At 44.0% G+C, this 22,542-nt stretch overlaps 1 protein-coding gene across 3 annotated transcripts; it reads left to right on the forward strand.

Moving 5' to 3' along the window:
- Positions 1-7,446: 7,446 nt before the first annotated feature.
- Positions 7,447-18,380, forward strand: LOC124093170 (phospholipase A and acyltransferase 2). Of its 3 annotated transcripts, none has more exons than XM_058579544.1 (6): positions 7,447-7,555; positions 7,640-7,814; positions 8,262-10,267; positions 12,396-12,504; positions 15,369-15,634; positions 18,095-18,380. In XM_058579544.1, exons 3-6 carry the CDS (start codon positions 10,259-10,261, stop codon positions 18,158-18,160), a joined length of 450 nt encoding a protein of 149 aa, XP_058435527.1. In that variant the 5' UTR covers positions 7,447-7,555; positions 7,640-7,814; positions 8,262-10,258; the 3' UTR covers positions 18,161-18,380. The 3 variants fall into 3 exon arrangements, with proteins under 3 accessions (XP_058435527.1, XP_058435526.1, XP_058435528.1); XM_058579543.1 differs by having other exon boundaries at positions 7,448-7,814; positions 8,262-8,369; positions 10,086-10,267; XM_058579545.1 differs by having other exon boundaries at positions 7,448-7,814; positions 8,262-8,369; positions 10,172-10,267.
- Positions 18,381-22,542: the final 4,162 nt, after the last annotated feature.

Raw genomic sequence — 22,542 nt, forward strand, 5'->3', positions numbered from 1 at the left:
AATTGCTTGATAGTAGTGGAGAAGAATCTGGCTTTGCCACCTGCCACCCTGGGTCCTCCTGGAGGGGAGCTGGCAGGCATGCCCTGCTGTGATTAGCTGCCAACACCAAAGTGCTTTCTCAGCTGCAGAGGCTGTAGCGTATGCTGACTCCACCTCCAGAAACAGAATCGAGTTTTGTCTCAGACCCTGGTTTAAACTTTACATGGCAACTGGTCTGATGTCTTAATAAAGTTAATGCTATTGAGGAGAAAAATTTGGGGTGTGTGAATGCTGTTCTGTGCTGAAAGAAATAGTTGACAAAAAGCAAATGTCAAAAACAACTATAAAAAAACAAAAACTATAAAAGCAATTTGAGATAATTGGAAAATTCAAATTTATTCTGGGTATTAAAGAATACTAAGGAATTATTAATTTTATTGTGTGATAATAGTATTAAGCTTATGTTAACATATGTCCTAATTTAAGAAAAGAGATAAAGCAAATATGGTAAAATAATGTTTTATTTAATTTGCTTTTTCTTTTTTTGTAGCGGGTATTAAACTCAGGGGCACTTGACCACTGAGCCACATCCCCAGCTCTATTTTGTATTTTATTTAGAGACAGGGTCTCACTGAGTTGCTTAGCAGTTCACTCTTGCTGAGGCTGGGCTTTGATCTTGCGATTCTCCTGTCTCAGCCTCTGAGCTTCTGGGATTACAGGCGTGTGGCCTTGTGCTGGGTGGTTTTGCTTAGTTTTTATTTTATTTTTTAAAAAATAAAGTTTTAAATTGAGGCAGTAGTATGGTGCGTGGATAGTAACTATAGTAAATTTTCTAGTATTTTTTTATGTTAAATATTTTAAATTAGCAAACGTCTTCAATAATATCTAAAATTTAAAATTAAATAAAATAAGACAAATTTATTTAGATAAATTATAACTATTTAAAAATTAAAAGGATAAAAGAGATATGCTAAGCAAATACTAAAAAATTAGGATACTTAGGACTTTGGTCCATTTGAGTTGACTTTTGTATGGGTGGGAGAGAGGTTTTTAATTTTATTCAGTCTATATGTATATCCAGTTTTCCCAACACCATTTGTTAAAAGTGCTTTATTTTTCCTCCAATGAATGTTTTTGTCACTTTTGCAAAAGTCAGATGACTGTAGCTGTATGTGTTTGCATCTTCTGTTCTGCTCCTTTGGTCCATGTATCTGTTTTTGTTACTACGGCTTTGAAATATTATTTGAAATTGGGTATTGTGATGTCTTTGGAACTGTTAGAAGGAAAAATGGAGAACACTTCAACATACAGGTGCAGGTAAAGACTTCTGAATAGGACCCATACAACTCAGAAAATAAGAGCAAGAATCAATAAATAGGAGAGCATCAAACTAAAAAGCTTCTGCACAGCAAAGGAAACAACAGTGAAGAGGTGATCTACAGAATGGGAGACACTCTTTGCAGCTACTCTTCCAACAGAAGATTACTGTCCAGAAAACACAAAGAACTCAAAAACTCAACACCAAAAAAACCCAAAACCAAAAGCAAAACCAAAACAAAACAACAACAACAACCCCCCCCCCCAAACCTAATCAATAAATGTGTAAATGAACTGAACAGGTAATTCTCAAAGAAGAAATACAAATGAAAAAGAAATACATGAAAAAATGTTCAACATCTTTAGTCATCAGGGAAATGCAAATCAAAACTATACTGAGATTCCATCTTACTCAAGAATACGCATGACAATAAACACTGGTGAACCTGGGGAGGAGTGGGGGATGGGGGAAAGAATTTTTTTTGGGGGGGTTTGGGTACCAGGGATTGAACTCAGGGGCACTTACCCACTGAGCCACATTTCAAGACCTTTCTTGTACACTGTTGTTGTCATTGTAAATTGGTACAGCCACTATGGAAACTGGTACAGAGGTTTCTCAACAATCTAAAATAGATCTATCATATGATCTAGCTTTACCACTCCTTGATGTTTATCCAAAAGAATTAAAGTCAGCATACGTCAGAGGTGCATGCATACCCACGTATATTGGCGCAATTCACAGTAGCCGGGTTATGAAATCAGCCTAGGTGCCCACCAGCAGATGAATGGATAAAGAAAATCTGTATACAAAGGAGTTTTATTCAGCCATAAAGAGAAAAATAATTGTTATTTTCAGGAAAATGAACCAAAACAGAGACCATGAATTTGAGCAAAATAAGTTAAACTCAGAAAACCCTCATGTTTTCTCTCCTAAGCTTGAAGGAAAAAGCAGGGGGAAAGGATTGCCAGAAAAGTAGAAGGGAGACCACTGGGTTAGGGGAAGCAGGTGGGGGGGAGGAGGAGGAGGGGTGGTGGAGGTTGGGGGAGGTGCCAGGGAGTAAATCCATCAAGTTGTGTTTTTATGTCTATACAAATAAACCACAATGAAACTCACCATTCTGTGTAAATAATTTGTACCAATAATAAAAAAGAGTATAGGCTAAAGGTTATCACTGAAAGGAAAAATAAATTTACTTTATTGAAAAATTTAGTATACAAACTAACCAAAAGCTAGTATAATGATACCAGAAAATATAGCATTTATGGCAAAAGTTATTAGGATAAAAGTGTTCTGATTAAAGTTCCAACTCAGGATCAATATATGTCAACTCTCTGTTTGTATCTAATAGTCTTAAAATACATAACGAAAATCTTCGCAGATTACAAGGGAAACTGGCAAATCATACCATCATACTGGGGAACTAAATACCTTTGCTGCTCCTGACCTGCAGAGGCAGCTGAACTTAAGGTCACTCGTGTGAATTTCCAGGGACACCAAATAAAACACAGACACAAACTTTACCTTTAAACAGGTTTCAGGATGGCTCCTCCTATCTCGGCCTCAAGCTCCCCAAATGGGAGAGCAAGGGAAAGTCACAGAGGCTGGAGAGAGGGAGAGGGAGAGAGGGAGACGGAGAGAGGGAGACGGAGAGAGGGGGAGAGAACAGGTTTGGAAGTGGGCTTTTATTGAAAGGACCCTCATTCTTACAAAGTTCCATCCAAAAAAGGTAAGAAGAGGTGGAATTACACTGAAAGGTGAGTGTAATTCGACCCAAGGGCTGTAGAGCGATGCCTACATCTGAAGACTTGTCCTCAAACTTCTGGGATAGGGCAATGTCCAAGTCACTACAAGTCCAATGTCCAAGTCACTGTAGTGACAGTCGAAGCCTCTCTGCTCCAAGATTAATGACATGAATCATTCAGAGTGGCTCCCCACAACCCTTCTCTTAGGAACTAAATAAAGACATGCAAAGATATAGAAAATCTGAAAAATTTTACCAACAAGCTGATTTAATGGATACATGTAGTATGATTGTGGAATACGGATTCTTTTTAAACTTCACATGAAGGAATATTTAGGAAAATTGTATCCTGAGCCTTAAAGAAGTCTCAACACATTTTGTGGGATTAGTTCATTGAGATAATCTTTTCCAAGTGTAGTGCAGTTACGTTGGGATCCGTAACAAAGACATAGCTGGGAAGAGCTCACACTTTCAGAAAATTTACAACATACTGCTAGGTAAACTAGGAATCAAAGAAGGAAACAATAGAAATTGGGTAATATTTAGAAATAAATGATCATACAAATACTGGATATCAGTATTTTACCCATGCAGCAAAGGGATGCTCAGGAAGATATTTGTAGTATCAATCTTCACATTAAGGAAAAAAGTGCAAATTAATAATTAGCAGAAATAAAGTAAAAAGACTACAACAAAATCAAATGAATCCAATCAAGAATATAAAATAGAGAACATTAACATTTTAGGAATAAAAGAGAGGGTGTTAAGTACAGATGCCGATGAGCTGGAACCAACATGAAATATCAATAAATAACTTCATGACAAGAAATTGGAAAATTTTGGTGAAATTTATACACTTAAAAAGTCAATGATATTGGGTTGGGTGTGGTGATGTATGCCTGTAATCCCAGTGGCTCAGGAGACTGAGGCATGAGGATTTCGAATTTAAAGTCAGCCTCAGCAAAAGCAAGGTGCTAAGCAACTCAGTGAGACCCTGTCTCTAAATATAATACAAAATAGGGCTGGGGATGTGACTCAGTGGTCGAATGCGTGGCCCCTTTAAATCATCCACCACTGCTCCTGCCCTAGCAGCAACCAATCACCCCGCCCCCACATAAATCCCCTTTAACTGAAAGTATGCAGCAAATACAGGAGGAATGAAAATCTCATAGTTTAGCTGTTTTTCCTATTAGGCTAAATACCGCTTGTCAACTGGAGCATGAACAATTACCTTTTGTTGTATTTAACGAATTACAATGTACCAACCCCAGGGCAAAAGGAGGGGATCCGTTTTTTTCAGCCTCTGACACAGATGTTTCCAGTTCAAAGAAAACATCCTTGCAGAAATCCTTTCATGCCACTAGAGGGAGTTCTAACTTTAATTACTATTGCAAATGCCCAAGTGCAACTTCCTAGGGAGATATATAAAAATTATTACTCAGAATCAGAAACCCTTATCCAATACTTTTGTTTTTTTTTTTTAATATTTTTATTTTTTAGTTATCGGCGGACACAACATCTTTGTTTGTATGTGGTGCTGAGGAGCTGAGGATCGAACCCGGGCCGCACGCATGCCAGGCGAGCATGCTACCGCTTGAGCCACATCCCCAGCCCCAATACTTTTGGATTACTTGTGTCTTGTTCTCATAATGCTAAAGAGGAGAATTTGTTGTTCTGGGAGTAACTAATTTTGATTATACCGGTACAATATATGTCTAAATGTGGTCCCATATGCCCTTAAGCCTCTCCAAAGGCTCCTCTATTGCTCAGTTGATTGTGATTCCCTATGTTTCTGCTCAACAACCTTTAAATGAAAGGGGAAATACAAGGTTTGGCTCTGCTGTCATTGGAGCATGTTTACTAATTACTGAAGGTAGACCTAAATTAACTCTTTGCTTAAATGAGCACCCAATTACAGGGATACTGGATACCGGTGCTAATGTTATGGTACTCTCTCTTTCAGTATGGCCTTAGGCAAGAGGCCTCCCCAGTATGGGGCAGAGGAGGCAAAAATGAGCAAGTGTCCTAGAGCTTCTTGTGGTCACCTACTACTTGCAATCCTACTCCTTCCAATCCACAACGAATCATCACTCATGCTCAGCCCTATTTAATGCTATTACAAGATTTAAAACAAAAACAAAAATAAAAAATGAAAGAAAAGTGACCACAACACTCAGAGCAACCAAGAGCTCTTTATTGCAGCAGTGCAACAGAGGAGAAGAGAGAGAGAGAGAGAGAGAGAGAGAGGAAGCGCGTGCAGGAGAGAGACAGAGAAAGCAAGAGAGAGAGGGGCCCGGCAGGAGGGAGTTTTTATAGCCCAAATCTAATGAGGTCTCTGGGTCTGCAAGCTGCCTTGTTGGCACAAGGGGGGGTTACGTGTTCGGCCTTGAGCAGCGGGTTGAGTGTTCAGCCAAGAGCCGGGGCTTGGGCATTTGGGTTTGAAGCGATAGTTGATAAAGAACCAGACAGAGGGTTTGAGTGGCCAGGTCATCCTGCAGCTGACTTTGTTTGGTATGCCCTGCAGACAGCTTACTCAGCCTGTCCTTCACCTAACATTTTTCCCTTTTTGTTTTTCTAAGTGACATGGGGAACAGCGTAAAGTCCTCTGGCTACTTCCTGCTTAATGGTGGGTGGCATAGGACCTAGGAGGGAAAGTGGAAGAATGTTCAGGGGGCAGGTCTGAGAACACCAGGGCAGCCCAAAATGACACTCAGTGGCTATAGATAACTACTTTGGTAGGGGTAAAGTCCATAAAAGTTCCTTGAAGCCACAAGTCGTCGATGGCATCAAACCAGTTCTGGATGGAGGAGATTCTTGGTATCAGCCATTGGTCCTGTTGTAGGGACTCTAGGAAGTATTGGAGGTGGCTTGGTTGAATCCGGTAATGGTAAGGGTGACAGCCCGATTGCAGCCAGTGGAAGGACAATCACCTTGACCCATAAACTGAGAGTGGGTGGTGTCATCCTGGTGCCATGTCGCTTGGATGTTAAAGCGCCATCTGTGGTTGGGATAGAAACTTGAGAGAGATTAATGATTAGTAAAAGAAGACGAGGGTTGGTGAGAAATTTTGAGTTTGGTGGGCGTGGTGGAAGTCCAGGACTGGACATTTGGAACAGGTACCTTTTTAAGGTAGGAGACATGGTACCAGAGAGAGTATCTAAATGCTTGGTTACCATTGGGATAGTAAGTATGACTGTTTGGGGTCTCGTCCAATGATTGAGAATGCAGTTCCTGAAGTAAGACTGAGTCACCCAGTTGAAGAGGGTCCAATTCAGTTTGTGGTTGTCCCGGGATTGAGGCAATGAATGGCACAGGAAGGCATTGGTCTGCGTGTTCCCTGGGAAGTGAGGACTGGACCGCTGTCTGACTGGGTGGAGGTGGGAAGTCTGAACCTGGGAATGATCTCCTCAATGAGGATGGAAGCAATGGTGTCAGCAATTTCCCTGGAGATAGGGAAGGCTTCTATCCAACCTGAAAAAGTATCAACCAAAGTAAGTAGGTAGTGAAGCTTTTTGTGTCTAGGCACATGAGTGAAGTTGATGTACCAGTCTTTGCCTGGCTAGTGGCTCCTCATCTGAGGTGTGGGGAGTTTAGGTTTGATGCTTCCTTGTGGGGATACTGTAGAGCAGAAAGAATAAGCAGAGTGGACCTGCTGGAGAGTGTTCTCATTCCTAGGAAGTGAAAGAGGGATTGTAAAATCTGGAAAAGGGGTTAGAGAGGGTTTTAGGTGGGGGCAGAGTCTCTGGAGCTAGAGGAGTTGGTCATGAGTCATAGGTCTCCGTCTTGGGCATCAGGGGCTGGTAATCTTAAAGAAGTAGTTGATTGACTGGTTGGTGAATTTGTGTATCTGATCTTGCAGGAACTTCTGTAGGCAATTTATTAGACATGGTCCTATTAGGAGAAACATAAAGAGGACTAATAGGGGTCCTGCGAGGGGGAGGAGCCAAGGCCATACTTGACTGAACATTCCCCATGAAGACTGTTGGCTAGTTGCTGTCTCCTCTTTTGCCGCAGTCTGGCTGGGCACAATCAGGAGCCACTTGTCAAAAGAAACTAACTTTATTTTTAGAACCACACAGGACAAACAAAATAGTCTCTCAGGAAAAACCCTCAGAGCCTCAACTGCCACCACCGGCTTTCCCCAAGCCTCTCTCTCCCACACAAGCTTCTCCCCACCTCCCACAATCCTCCTGCTCTTGAGGCCGATTGGCTGGGTCACGTGGGCGGAGCCAAAAAAGTCCCCCAATGAGCAGCTCCGTGGTCTGAAAGGGCAGGGAAACAGTCCAATGAGCATCACCGCAGAGGAGCCAATCAGCTAGATGTTGCTGGGGCCGAGGAGCCAATCAGCTAGATGTTGCTGGGGCCGCTGTGAGCCAATCATCAGCCAGCAGCTGGAAGTTTGCTGGCAGCTGGAAGTTTGCTGGGGCCCCTTTGGCTGTGGCTCTCAACATCTTTTCTAGCTGTTCTTGTCCTTCATTACTCCCAGGAATGACTGTGTTTTGGATTAACTGTTTTTGGTAGGTGTTTAAGATCAAGCTGGTCAAAATTGACTATAAACTCTTGGAAGGATCAACTCCTGCTACTGTTGTTTGACCTTGCAGAACTCCACAGACACAGGGGACTGGACCTTTGGAGGGATGCTCATCAACTACAGCAGGATTAACTGGGTCTGAATTGCACTCTAAAATGGACACAGGTGGACTGTCTCTCCCTGAACTCACTGATAAGGAGGACTAGCAGGAGACACAGCCACAGGGAAAGAGCGTGATTCATTCAGTAAGTGCTGATTGAGTGATTGAGTGCCTGCTGTGCCAGCCAGCGTGAGGACCAGCCCATACCTCTGCCTGCATTCATACTTGTGATCTCACCCTTGTGTTTAATAGAGAAACCAGGCTTACTTGGTGGAGTCATATGGACCACATTGGCTTTCCCTATATAGATGGCCCAGTGTGCATTAAGGGTACCAAGAAATTTCAATTTGTTCTCCAAGGTTTGGTTGTGTTCTGTCCTGTAACAGAAAAATAAGACCACAGATTGGGGGTGGCCTTTGTTCTAGAATCTGGCCTGCAAGAAACCCAAACCTAGGCCTACAGAGTTCTCTGCTCATCACCTGTAGGAATCAGAGAGGAGAGGCCTCTCTTGACGCAGGTGAGAAGCCTCTCTAGCTCAGGACAGGCAGCATTCCAGCTGGACCCACCTTCTTTGCTAACTCCTCTCATGTAGCTCCTGAGACTGAGTTTCTGGCACTGAGCACATTGGATTAGCTGAAGAGATACAAGATCTGATACGAGGACTGTGACCTTGCTTCCTCCTCCAACCTGCACACTCCAGGTAGTCCCTGTGCCCGCCTCACCTGTCATCCCTTCAGCCAGCAGGCCCACCAAGTCCTCCTGCTCAATAGATGGGACTGTAATGTGGGTACTAAGGGTACCAATGCTGATCCTGTGGTGTCAGCAAAAACCAAGCCTGGGAAACATTCTTTGCTGAGAGCTGAGGATGTTATCGGTCTTGACAACTCAGCTCTGATGCTAACAGTTACCAGACTTCCAGTAGATCTGGGCATCCTGGTTATAGCAGAATAAACTAAGATCACCTGGTTGAAGGTCAGCCACCCAAAGATATCCAGTGGGATCCAGTGGGGAAGTAAGGGAATTATCTGAGCCCATCCCCAGTTTTTCTCTCCATAATGAGGATGGAGAAGACCTTGAGGAGGGTTCATCTGAAATCTACAGGACATCAGGGTGGAGAGGCTGAGAGAGGCCACATGTCCACAGGAGCAACATGGGTTGCGGGAGTAGCATGTCTGCAGTGACACTGTGGGTCCTGAACACGGAGTTTCCCACTTTCAGTTCCAGTTCCCTTGTGTTCACCCCACAGCTCTGTCTCCCCAAGAGCCTGAAGAGGGATTGAGGTGGTCCTTGCTTCCTCCCCAAGCCCCACAGTGAGGATGTTGAGCTGCCCCCAGTCCCTCCCACCCCTTGCTGTGTGGACTGCCCAGGATGTGACATCGATAAGTGGGTGTCAGAAGAGAGAGACTTATTTGGGGCTTGGGTGGGGTAGCACTCTGGTGCTTCAAAGCAGGAGCCTCTTCACCAATTAATAAGGGTTTGGGTTTCTCTTGGGCTAGAATGAATGCGCTTCTGATCTGGGGGTGAGAGGAAGGGAGTGTTTCTTTCCATCCTCTGGCCACGCAGTTTCCCTGGGTTTCCAGGGTGTGGGGAATGCATCTCTGGTGGCCTGTCCCTGGTAGGCCTGTGGTTGGCGTTGAAGTGGGTGGAAATGTTCAAGTGTTCTGGTGATTCTGGGTCCTCATTGTGGGGTGTGTCTGTGTCCTCAGAGCCCCTCTCTCGCCCTTGAAACCCTACCCTGTGGCTCTGTTCCTCCGTCCTGCCTTCCCCACACCCACCCAACTTGCTTGTTTTACTTGCTCTCCTCTCTCCCTGAAACCTGGAGATTTTGGAATGTCCCCCGGACCAGAGATGCCACTGAATCCTCCTGAATGCACATTGAGCTCTGATTTCCCCCCTCCCCCACTGATTTCCATACCTGACTGTGTCCTGGATGTGTGCCTTGCACTTGTTGGATGATTAAATATTTTATGTGAATTTTGTCACGACCTGTGCAGCATCAACAAAGGATCTCAAGCAGGAGAGACTGGGGATGGAGAAAAATGCAGAGACATTTTTAAGCAAACCTGGGGCCAGGTGGGACACAGCACTCTGTTGGAGGAACAGTGACCCAGAACTAGCTCTGCAAGTTTATTACGTAGGGTCTCATCATCAGGCAGTGAAACTCCAGGGCACTGTAAATTTCAAGGTTGTGAGTTATCAAGAGGCTTCTTTGTGGACTAAAAAGTTACAGAGCTAGAAACACTTGTGCAGTTATCCTACTGTTCCAGTGCTGGGAACATCCTGCTGCACCCAGGACGTCCAAATCTACTGGAAGTCTGATAACTGTTAGCATCAGAGCTGAGTAGTCAAGGCTGATAACATCTTCAGCTCTTGGCAAGGAATGTTTCTCAGGCTTGGCTTTTGCTGACACCCACAGGATCAGGCTATGGCTGGGGGCTCATCTTCTCTCCACAAACTTTGATCTATGTTTTCCCGTATTGTTATGCTTGCATAACAATACAGAGGAGTTACAGAAAAATGAAACTTAAAAGCTAAATAAAAGAAGTCTGGACATCTAGTCAGCACCACACAATACTTCTGGACAGAAGGATGGCTCAGGTGAGTCTTCAGAAAGGGTTTTAAAGCTTTCATTTAAAAAGCAACAATGACAGTCTGTTAGCAGGAATATGTCTTTTGTACTTGTTGGGTACAGCTCAGGTGTAGAGGGGACAGGGATGGGGCGGGGCAGGTGGGCTGCAGGTATGGGGCTCTTGAACAGCAGGAAAGGAACCATGGTTTGGGTCCAAGAGCCCAGAGGCTTCCCTGCCTCAGCTGCTGTGTGGAGTTTGGTCTCCTGAGTGCTGGCTGCCTCCTGGCACCTCACTGAAGGCTTTACTTTACCCAAACCAGCCTTCAAGAAACAGGTTGTAAAGGAGGAAACGGAGAATGAGATTCCAGTGAGGATCAGAGTGGGGAGTGTCCAAAGGTGGAGGAGGGTTTTGATTCCAAAGCCTTTAGTTTTGTGTTTAATTTAATTAATTCCACAAAAAATGTGAATGTATTTGCCTTATTTAAGAAACCCAAAGCAGAAAATCCAAGGGAGATCAAGAGAGGAAAGGGACCAAGGGGTGGGAGGAGGGGAGGGATGGGGAGGTGTTGGGGAGTGCTATTTGCCAAAATATATTGCTATATGGGGTGCATGTGTGTATATTCAACAAAACGCTCACCATTATGCACAAGTATAAAGCACCAATAAAACGTGGAAAGAGAATTTAAAAAAGCGAAAGAAAGACCAAAATTAAAGTCAAAGCCAAGAGCGTGAAGGATGGCAGCCCTTCTCCCAGGCTCCCTGCTCTGTCTCCTTTCCCTGAAGCAGCTTGGGGCCTGCCCCGCGATATATATTTCTATGCATTTGCACATGTATATAGCTACCTTGTAAATATTGATTTGTAGCTTTAGGTTTTATGGTAGCTTTTAATTGGGTTCCCTGAGAACAGTTCATCTAAGACATACTTGAATCTTTTCCTTTGCTTAATTGTGTTTACTAGAACCAGTTCGATGTGCTTCAATACATGTGTGGTTATTATTTTTTCAGTACTAGGGATTGAAAGCAGGACCTCGTGCAAGCTAGGCAAGTGCTCTACCATTAAGCTACACCCCCAGCCCATTTTAATCTTCATTATGAGGCCAGGTCTCCTAGTTGCCCAGGCTGACCTCAAACTTTTTATCCTCCTGCCACGGCTCCCATATCACTGGGACTACAGCCATGCCTGACCACTGCTGGCAGTTAGTATCTTTCTGATGCTCCAATCGGCCCACCTTGGGTCAAGCTGACTCCTGATCCTTGCTGCCAAGGACTTGAACTCCCAGGAGATCTCCCACCTCCTCCAGGCCGCTGCACCCTCACCTGTCTCTGCAGCAGCTCAGCTCCCTGGCAGGGTGCACTGGGCCAGAGGCTGGGCTCAGCTGAGTGGGGGAGGGATGGTTGCCTCAGAGTGTCCCAGAAATGCAACTCACTCATGCGAACTTCAGAAGAGAACCCCTCCCCCTCTGACTCCCAAACACATCCTGTCTTTCTTTTTCTTGATTTTGGCCTGGAGCCCAGACTCCAGCTGCCCCAGCTTGTCTGAAACCTTCTGGGAAACCCTGAGATCTTGGTTTCCTCTGGCTCTTCTGCTCTCTAGGCAAGTCACCTAACCATCCTGAGACCTAGTCTTCTCATCTGTCGAGGAGGGTGATGGTAGTTCTTGCTCGAAGGATGATGGACAGTGGGGTCAACTGTTCTGCAGTGTTTGGCAGGTTGGGGTCTACACGTGGGTGCTCTGTACCTCATAAGCATCACTGAAGCCCAGGCTCATGGCTGGTGACCTTTAACGATGCGTTTTGGACCTTCTTGGGAATCATATCGACATTTGCTGATTCAAACATTCTCTGTGCATAAAATATGCTCTCTGCAGCTGGCGCACATCACCGCCCCACACGCTGTGCTGCAGACCTACTGCCATGGTCCCTCAGAGACACCCTTCCCATCTCCTCCTTGGTCCTGAGTGCATTCCCAGGATAGCAAGCACATGGTAAATGGAGAGGAGAGGCTTCCCACTCGTGTGAAGAGAGGTCTCTCCTTTCTGATTCCTCAGGTGATGAGCACAGGGATTCTGTAGGACTGGGTTGGGGCTCCTTGCAGGTCAGGTTTTAGAACATTCCATACAAAGGCCTCCTCTATCTGTGTATGATTCTTTTGTTGCAGGACAGAAGAAAACCAAAACGTGGAGACCTAATTGAAATTTTTCGTGGTGGCTTTGAGCACTGGGCCATCTATGTGGGAAAAGGTTATGTGGTGCATCTCGCTTCACCAAGTAAGTATGGTTTCTCTATTAAACACAAGGGTTGAGGTAAAGAGTAAGAACACAGACAGAGTTATGTGCTGGTCCTCCTGCTGGCTGGCAGAGCAGGTGCTCAATCAGCATTACTAAATGAGTCATGCTGGGACTGTGTCTCCTGTGGCTGTGTCTCCTGCTAGTCCTCCTTACCAGTGAGTTCAGGAGAGACAGTCCACCTGTGTCCATTTTAGAGTGTAGTTCAGTCCCTGTTGAATCTACTATAGTTGATGATATTCCTTCCAAATATTCAATACCCTGTGTCTGTGGAGTTCTGCAAGGTCAAACAACAGTAGAAGGAGTTGATCTTTCCACGAGTTTATACCTGGCTGCAGAGTGCAATGGACAGGTGTGGGCCTCCAACCTCCCCAGGACCAGCCTGGAATCCTGCTCCTCTGCCTCCTGACTGTGTGACCTGAGCATGTGGCTTCACCTCACTCAGTTCAGCTTTACCTCAGAAGAGCAGGGATAGGAATTCCTGTCTCCCAGGCCGTGAGGGAGAGAAATGAAGGAGGGCAGGGAGAGCCTGTGCAGGGCCTGGCCAGGTGTGGGCCTCCTCCCTCTCTGTCCCAGCATCATGGCTTTAAGGGACACGCGGACATGCTGGAAACTCCACTCACCTGCACACAGAGGAACACTGTCCAGTCCTTCAAGTCACTAGGAGAGCTGGTGTGGACATGCACCTGTGTGCACATAAGGAAGTCAGTCGAGTGAGAGACATTGAGACCTTCTGTGGCACCTACGGCAGCTCACAAACTCAGAGACTTTGAACAGAAAATGACAAAGAGCTCAGCTCACAGCAGTGCTCACACTCAACTGTTAAAGCGTCATTGAGGGAGTGCATTTGTCCCTGAGCCTGGCCACTAGGAACCTGGCCTCCTTAGGCTGTGCTGCTGCGGGTGCTCCGTGGTTGGTGTCTAACCCCTGGGACAGCAGCAAGGTCCTGCTCACAGCAGGAGAGGGAGGTCTGTCTGGGTTAGAGCTGGCTCTGGGGAAATCAGGACAGTGTCCAGTTAGGGCTGCATGAGATGGGCCCTTTGTTCTTGTTGGTTTGTTTTGTTTGGATGAAGCCCTGGGGATTGAACCCAGGGTGCTCTAACCATGAGCTATACCCCAGCCCTTTTAAAATTTTCCTTTGAGTCAGAGTCTCACTGCATTGCTTGGGCTGGCCTCAGACTGGCCTCCTCCTGCCTCAGCTTCGCGAGTGTCTGAGATTACAGGCAGGTGCCCCACACCATGGCTGGCTAAGGGGTTTTGGTCTACATTCAGTCTGCTGCCTCCTTTCCATTTCTGTTTAACAATCCCCAAGATTACTCTTGGATACTGGATGTTTGTTTTTCAGGAGACCTTTGTAGATGGTAAACCAGGACTCAGCAGATCCTTCATAGGGTTCATGTGAATACAGATTTCATGTCTTAGTGCTCATACAGATCATCTGCTCACAGAGGTCATCTGAAAAGTGCATGGCTTCTGACAAACTTCACCTCCTTGAGAAGAACCACTCGTACAGAATGCTGTTAGTGCAACTAGGTGGAGAAGAATACCGAGGGCTTGGAGAACATTCCAAAGCCAGGTCTTCAGGAGCCCAGAGTTAATCAATTGATTTGGGAGGTGTGTCCAATGAGCAGGTCTCCTTGGTCCCACGAATTACCTGGATCCATTTTTTAGATCCTTAAGAGTCTGGGTTCCCACCCCACGTTCATTGTCTTAGAAGCAGCCTTTTCCACAGTAAGAGCTTCAGTTCCTTCCTGTGGAGCAGTTAGGCTATTGAAAACCCTTTTGTTATGGAGTTTTGAAGCTCAACTGCTTATGTCAGGCTGTCTTCCCTGAAGAGAATTTAATGTGTTGTTAGAACTTTATTTTAGGCCTTGGATTTTTTTTTTTTTGGTCATGGATTTTTCTAATTCAGAGTTTTCCACTTAAATAAAGGGTGTGCTGACAAAAAATAATATCTACTTTTTCTCGTGATTGGCTTTGGAATTTCTTGAAAAATTCACTTATGGAGGAATATTTTATACATTTCAAAAGTCATATGTTTTTATTGGGGGTGAGAGACATCCCAGGTTGCAGCATCCAGCTCCCTTAGATTGGAAACCTTTGTATATCTTATTACCACAAATAATGAATAATCCAATGTGAAAGATACAGGGAGAGTGTGTGTTCCCAGGTAGTGTGTTAGGAATATCGTGATTATTCTGGTCATCTTGGCATTGGCACAATGTCAGGTGATCAACAGTGCTTTAAACAGGGGAAAGCATAATACATTTTTATAAATTTGATAAAAATTTTCACAAATTCTCTCCCCAAATAAATATGATTGACTCCTTTTCTGTGAATATTGGTCTGTACCGTGTGCACACCGGCCCTCTGCCTCATATAATGCTACTACAGAAACACTCCATGTACTCACAGAGATTCTATTGATTTCAACGATGGTTTCAGCGAGTTTCTTAGTAGCATATTTGAAGGTTTCATTTTCATTTTCTAATTTTAGTTCTGATTCCTTCAACACAGGACTCCAGGACCTCCCATGTGAATCATATGAAAGGAATTAATGGTAGAGTAAATGTCCATGCCCAAGTCAGGTCCCAGGACACTAAGATTTCCCAGGTAGAGGGAGGCAGTGAAAGCATTGCAGCCGCCCTGAGCCACCCCTGGGTGGAGGGCTGCTTACAGCACTGCTCCAGCTGGGAATGAGCGCTGGGGAGGACGCTGTCCAGAGGAGGAGGACAAAACTTTCTGAAAATCACTTACTCTCCCAATTTGGCACTGAGGCTCTCTGGCTTGGGGCCAGCTCTGAGCCACTGTGGCCCTGCCCAGGCCTGAGTCCACTGTTTCCACAGGTGACGTGGCAGGAAGTGGCGTGAACAGTTTCACCGTCCTCGGTGACACAGCCATAGTGACAAAGGAGCTGCTGTCCGTGGTGGCTGGAGGAGATGCGTACCGGATCAATAACAAGAACGATGAGGAGTATGACCCACTGCCGCCCCAGAAAATTGTCCAGCAGGCAGAGAAAATGGTCGGGAAGGAAGTCTCCTATTCAGTGACCAGCAACAACTGTGAGCACTTTGTGAATGCGCTGCGCTACAGAGTTTCCCGCAGTGACCAGGTGTGTCCTCAGCCTGTGTCCCCTTCCCTGACACTAGACCATTCCCCAGCTCACAGGGGCTGGGCACCTGCTGAGGGCTGGCAGTGCAACCTGAGTTGGACATTGCCCATGATCAGGGGTCAGGGAAACTGGCAGAGTGAGCAGTGGGGTCCAGGAGAAGGGGACCCTGGTCATGTTGTGCCCATTTTTCCTGCACAAGGTCAACAGGAACACTTCAGCTTTTGTGGGCCAGCTGGTCCCTCTCCTTACTCTGCCAGGGTTGCTCTGTAGCCTGGGAGCAGCCATTGACTCTGTAAACCAGAGGTGAGGCTGTGTTCCAAAAAACTTTATTTCTTTTCATTTATCTACTTTTGTAGAAATAGGAGATTTGACCAACGGGACGCTGGGTAGCAAGTCTTGGTTTAAAAGAACTTGAAGTACTGGGGCTGTAGTTCAGTGGCAGGGCACTTGCCTAGAGTGCATGAGACCCTGAGTTCAATTCCCAGCACCAAATACACACATACACACACACACACACACACACACAAACCCCTAAAACCAAAAACAAACAACCCCCCCAAAAAACCCTAAGAAATATTACATTATACATTTTTAAGTAACAATTAAACATTTAAAAAATCATAAAGGTAAAATATTAACAAATGATGTAATTTTGTGCATTTTGTACCCATGATTTCATTACAATTTTTCTTGACAACCTTGGAATTACACAATCAGCTTATTTAATGAGTGAAAAATGTCTTCTGCATAATTTAAATAGCCAAGCCCGGTTTTATTGTAAAACTGTCAGTCAAATCAGACAATTTTTTCTAGTCAAAAACTGACGATTCTTCAGTTCATGTTGATATTAATGCCCATCATCATGATACCACCTCACATTGTTTCTGTGTTGGATTGGTTTTTGTGTGTATGTGTTTTGGTTTGTGTGTGGGGGTTGGTACCAGACTTCGACCAGGGGTACTTAACCAGTGAGCCATTTTTATATTTTATCCAAAAGACAGGGTCTCTCTAATTTAATTTAGGACTGCACTAAGTTGTTGAAGCTAAACTTGAATTTGTGATCCTCCTGCCTCAGTCTCCCTAGCTGCTGGGATTACAGGCAGGTGTCACCATGCCTCACTGGAGACCTCTCTGTTGGAGAGGTCTTGAATCCTCCCTTCTTGGTGTCCAGGGATGTTTGCATCTTGGCCTGTGCCCCACAGGTTCAGGACAGGGGAGGGACTGGCTCTTTTTTGGTAAGGTAGGAGAAGGGCTGTGGTGAAGAGGGGAGATGGGCGGGGAAAATCCATGCTTCCAGAAGCCAGGGCCCCAGGCTGGAGCCAAGCTGGTAACTGAGAACTGCCAGTCAGCTCTGGGCACTGGGGTGCAGTGAGACCTGCTTTGTTGCTGTGATCTTGCTGAGTGGGTTTCTCTCCTGTCAGCTGGGAGGGTAGACATGTGTCTGGACCCAGGGGAGGTGTGCTGGGGGTGGGTTGGGAGGGTACCTTTTCCTGCATCTGAAACCACTTCAAAGTTGTACAAAAGCCCCAAGGATCATTCCTCACCCCTGGGTATTTTAGGGGTGGTTGGCTCTCTGCTGTGCTTCTGAGAGTTCAATTCAAGCAAGGCTGGGGCACTCAGTGGGCACCTCTTTGGGGAGGTGCCCACTGAGTATCCCAGCCTTGCTTGAATTGAACCTCTCAATGACTTGCCTGTCGTTTCCCACTCCCTCCTTCCTTCTCTTCTGACCTCCTTCCCTCTCTGTACACAGTGTGCTGTGAGCCCTGCAGAACTCTGGGCCCCCAGTGACTCTGCCCACACTTTGCTCTGATAGACCACTAACCTCTAGCAGGGCCCCTGGAACATGAATCTCTGTCTCAAGGAACAATCCCCTTCAAATGCCTGCATGAGAATGTTCTGTCTCTCAGGAAAATGTACTATTTTTTTCTAACCAACAGCAGATGATAGTTGCAAGGCCTCCCTGTCTCAGTGCATTTACTAAAACAGACTTTAAATAGGAATCCTTCCTCTGACTCTGAGAGATGCAGATTGAGAGGGAGGAAGATCACATAGACACTGAGGCCTTACAACTCAGAAGTGTCTTTCTGCAAAGACTGAGAGGGATTCCTTTGGAATCATTCATCAGAAAAGCCAGGGCCTCCTGCTGCATCCATTGGACGGTACAATCTGAACCTCAGTGGTGCCAGGGAGATCACTCAGCGGCCTCATTGCCTTTACTGGGTCACCCTTCATCACTTTTTACCTCCCTGACTCTAGGGACCCCTGCTCGTCCCCCTTGCTCCATTCCCCATCTCCCTTTGAAACACCCCTCACCTCCCTGCTCATAGTGTTTCTTCTGGGATGTGGTGAAGAGGACAGGGATCATGGGTCTTTCCTGAGCTGCAGGTTCCTTGTCCCCATATCTCTGCTCAGACTCCTGAGGTCGAGTGTGACACCCCACCCTCTTCTCTTCTGTTGCAGGTGCTTAGTGGAATCATCACAGCTCTTTATTGGGCTTGTTTTTGGTGCTCCAAGATTCCTCTTTAGGATGGGGGCCGGAATACTGCGGAACAACCAGTAAATCCAAGGCCTTAGGTTGGCGGCACCAGTTAACTCTGGGGGATTTGAGCAAGCTGGTTTACAGATTTCACTCTCTTTTGTAATCATGAGCACTTGGGTTAGTGGAGCCGAATCAAAGCACAGGAAGCTGGTTTCTGAGTGAAATGCTGCATAGCAGGAATACTATTAAAGAGCTTGTTGCACAATGCCATGGTCTCAATGTTTGTGTTCTCTCCTACCCCAAATTCATTTGTTGATGCCCTAACCCTCAATGTGATGGAGTTTGGAGGTGGTGTCATTGGGGGTCACTAGGTTTAGAGGAGGTGCTGAGGGTAGGACCCCTGGGGTGGGGTTAGTGTCCTTCTAAGAAGAAGAAGGGAGACCAGAGCTCTCTTTCCCTCCCTCTGCCATGTGCAGCACTAGTGAGAAGGGGCCCACTGCCTGTCTGGGAGAAGATCTCTAGACACCATGTGTACAGCACCTTGATCTTGGATTTCCCAGGTGCTGTGGCTTCGATTTAGTCTGTCCCTTCCAAGCCCATGTTCTAATACAGTTTCCCTAAGGTCATATGAAGAGGCAGCGTGAGAGGTCACCGGGAAAGGTAGCTGGTGGCTGTGCTCATGTTGGCTGAGCTCCCTCCACAGTACAGCCCAGTTGCTGGCCCGAGTGACCATCAGGTCCTCTATTGTCTCAGCATCTCTGTGCTGGCATGGGAGGCCAGTTCGTCCCCCACCGTCTCCCCAGAATCTGGAGGAGTGGCTGGGAGAGGGTGGGTTTTCACTGTGACATATTCATGTACCTACAAATCATAATTCCTCGGTATTCTCCCTCCTCCTGTTTCCCTTACTCTATTCTTCAGGGCTTCCATATATATATATTTCCATTGGTGCTGAGAGTTTTTTTAAAATTATGAGTGGATATTGAATTTTGTCAAAGGCTTTTTCTGCAGCAGTTGATATGACCATGTGACTTTTGGTCCTTATGCTGTTAATATGGCATATTGCATGTTTGATTTTCAAAGAGTCACCCTTGCATCACTGTGATGAAGTCCACAGGGTCATCGCGTAGTGTTCATTTTGAAAAGAGCTGAATTTGATCTGCTGATGTTGAAGACTTTTACATCTGTGTTCATGAGAGACGTTGATCTCTAGTTTTATTTTATAATACTCAGTTGTCCGATTGGCATCTTACTGTAAATGGATGAGATGAAGTGTTCCCTTTTCTGTTTCCTGAGAAAGTTTCATGGAATGGGACTGTTCCCTCCTCTAATTGCCAGGCCAGGCATTTAAACTGTATCTTTCTTTACAAGAGATTATAAACTAAAAATAGAATCCATTCAACACTTGCAGAACTATTAAGAGAATCTATTTCATCTAGATGCGTTTTGGTCAGTTATGATTTTTAAGAAATCGGTCCATTGAATCCAAGTTGTTAAATTTTATTATGATATTATTTTATTCTCATTTAATGTCTCCAGATCTTTTTTGAAAGCCCCTCCTTCACTCTTAATATTGGAATTTGTGTTGTTTTCCTTTTTACCTCTGTCAGTCTGTCTGGAGTTTTATTGTTTCTTTTTAGAAGAGCCAACTTTTGGCTTTACTGATTTTCTCTATTGCTCATCTTATGGATTGCTGCTCTTATCTTCATTATTCTCTTCCTTTTGCATATTTTGGACTTATTTACTCTTTTCTAATTTCTTCAAGTGGGAACTCAGTATGCTGAATTTCAATTTTCTTCTCTCCTAATATATACATTGAGTTCTATAAAGTTCCTTCTCAGTACTGTACTAGCGATGCCTCACAAATATTGATATTCTGTATTGTGACTTCTGGTCACTTCAAATATGTTTTAATGCCCATGGAGACTTCCTATTTGATGGATGGGTTATTTAGAAGCATAGTGTTCAACTGCAAGTATTGGGGATTATTCTCATATTCTTCTGTTATTGAGTTCTAGTTTAATCTTATTTTTGTGAGAAAATATATGTTGGATGATCTTAATTTTTTTTTTAATTGTAAGGACACTTGGATTCAGACACCAACTCCTGGGGGCAGAGAATTCTAGGCATAACAAGATGACCTCAATGTCTCACAAGATTCACTACATCCTTTGGACTGCCTGTTTTGCTAAAAATGTCTCAAAAATAACTTTCTGATGACAAAACCATAATAAAACATGCTCAGCTAGCTCTGGTGTCAGTCAAGCCTCACAGAACTCAGCCCTTCCTTCTGAGCCCCAGCCTTTTCTCTGTTCTTCACCCCCTTATGGCCCCTTCTGTTTCTGAATTCACAGCTTTGCTGGTGGTGGAAGTTGGCACCCAAACAGGGAGCAGACACATGGGATCTTCTTTATTGGTCAGATGTGGGGGCACTCCTGAATTAGTAGCCACTGCAGTGAAAGAGAGATGAGGAGGGTGTTCTTAGTCAGGTTGAAAAATGGGAAATGCTGGATCTAAAGAAAGGGATCTCTATGTTGCTATGCTTCTGCTTAAGTCTATGCTTAAACCAAGGAAGGCACAGTTACCACAGTTATTAAAATTCATTGTTGAAACTTGCCCCTCATTCTCTAAAGATGGAGTGGTAACTGTAGAAACATGGGCAATTGGTGCCCTGCTTAAAATAATGCTAAAGGATTGAGAAATAAAAAAAGAAGAAAGGGGCTCCCCAGAAAAAAACATAAACCATAGCACCATGCCTTAAACAATAATTTTACAAAAAAAGTTAGTTAAAATGCTCTATGCATGAGGTATTGCTTCTCGAACTAAAATAAAAGTGGCTTTCCTTATTCCTTAGTTTCTATTATATCTCTCTCTCTGCTACTCTTAAATTTAAAATGTAAATTGTGAAGGCCTACAGAGCCTACAAGATTGGTAAGACTTACAGAGAACCAGTTAAGACAAAAGGAAAAAAGTGCTAGGTTTAAGTTCAAGCTGTTTGTGGCTTGGCTGGCTATCTTTTCAGCGTTACCACCCTGTTTTCATAACAAGTTGCTCCCTAATGTTACAGCATTGGGAGGAAAAATGGAAAGATTCCAAATGTACAAACTTTCTTTTTATTAAAAACCTTTTTCTAAGGATTTCACAGGCTCCCACATTCTTTTACTCTGTGAACTGACTCTAATCTGAACTAAATATGACCTGATAAAGATGTTCTTTATGCTCTTTTCCTAGGAATGCAGCTGTGTATTTTTTTAGAACTCATTTTTTTAATGTTATGTTTTTAAGCTGATGATTTTATGGTAAATTCACATTTGATCTTGTATGCCTAAATTATTGTATTTTCTGATTAGTCTTATTTTATTGAACTATAAAGTTTTTTTTTTTAATATTCTGTCTTTGTTCAGAGGCCATTTTTTCAAGGGTCAACTCTCACACTAAAAAAAACCCTTTTACTAAATCCAAAAAAGGACATAGACACAGTGGTGTTAGGGGTAGATCTGATAGCCATCAAGGACAAATGGCCAGCTGTCTGAATCTTTGTTTTCAGTGTCTGTCATGGCTGTTAGGTTTTTACACGTGTCATTTCCAACTGTACAAGCCTATCCTATATTTAAGTCATAATATAAAAGTCTGATAGACTCTAATTTCTATTTAGAATAAAATAATTCTAATAGAGGCTTTAATAAACATCAGTAACATTGCCTCCTACCTGTCAAACTCCACTTACAAAAAAGTTACAAAATCTTTGTTTCTGGTCCGTTTTGTGTATGTGTGCACACCTGAGTATTGTGTTGTTTCTACATATGTGTTTGTGTTCATGTATGATGTACATAGTATTAAAGTTGACATATAGATAAATGTGCACTCATACATTAAAATTTAAACAAGAAATGGATCCAAATATATTTTAGTTCACATAATTTAAAAAAGAAGTTGAATTTAAATGAAATAAACAGATAAAAATAAAAATGTCTTTAAAATTACTAACTCACAAGTTTTTCTAGGTAAACTAGTCTTAAAGAAATTATTGTTTGTCTAACTCTGGTTAAATAAGCACTGTTATTTTAGAGTTTTACCCTACATTCCAGAGTCAAAATTTTTCCTTAAAAACTAAACTTGGGGAGCTGGGGTTGTGGTTAAGCAGTAGAGCACTTGCCAAGCACATTCAAGGTGCTGGGTTCGATTCTCAATGCCACATAAAAATACATAAATAAAACAAAAAGTTATTGTGTTACTGGCCTCTTAGTATTCTAAGAGTATTCATGCCTTCCAAGTATACAAGTCTGTAAAGTATAAGATCTAAAAGAACATTTACCAAGCTGGTATTCTTCAAACTAAAGTTTAAGATAAAAATTTGGTATTTTAAAAATTATATTTCTTGGTTCATAGCTATTATTCAAACTCAATATGTTTTTACTCTTTGTTCATTTCA

Source organism: Marmota monax, unplaced genomic scaffold (genome assembly GCF_021218885.2).
Source record: "Marmota monax isolate L192 unplaced genomic scaffold, Marmota_monax_Labrador192_F-V1.1 WCK01_AAM20220418_F8-fsc00038, whole genome shotgun sequence".
NCBI classification, from domain to species: domain Eukaryota; kingdom Metazoa; phylum Chordata; class Mammalia; order Rodentia; family Sciuridae; genus Marmota; species Marmota monax.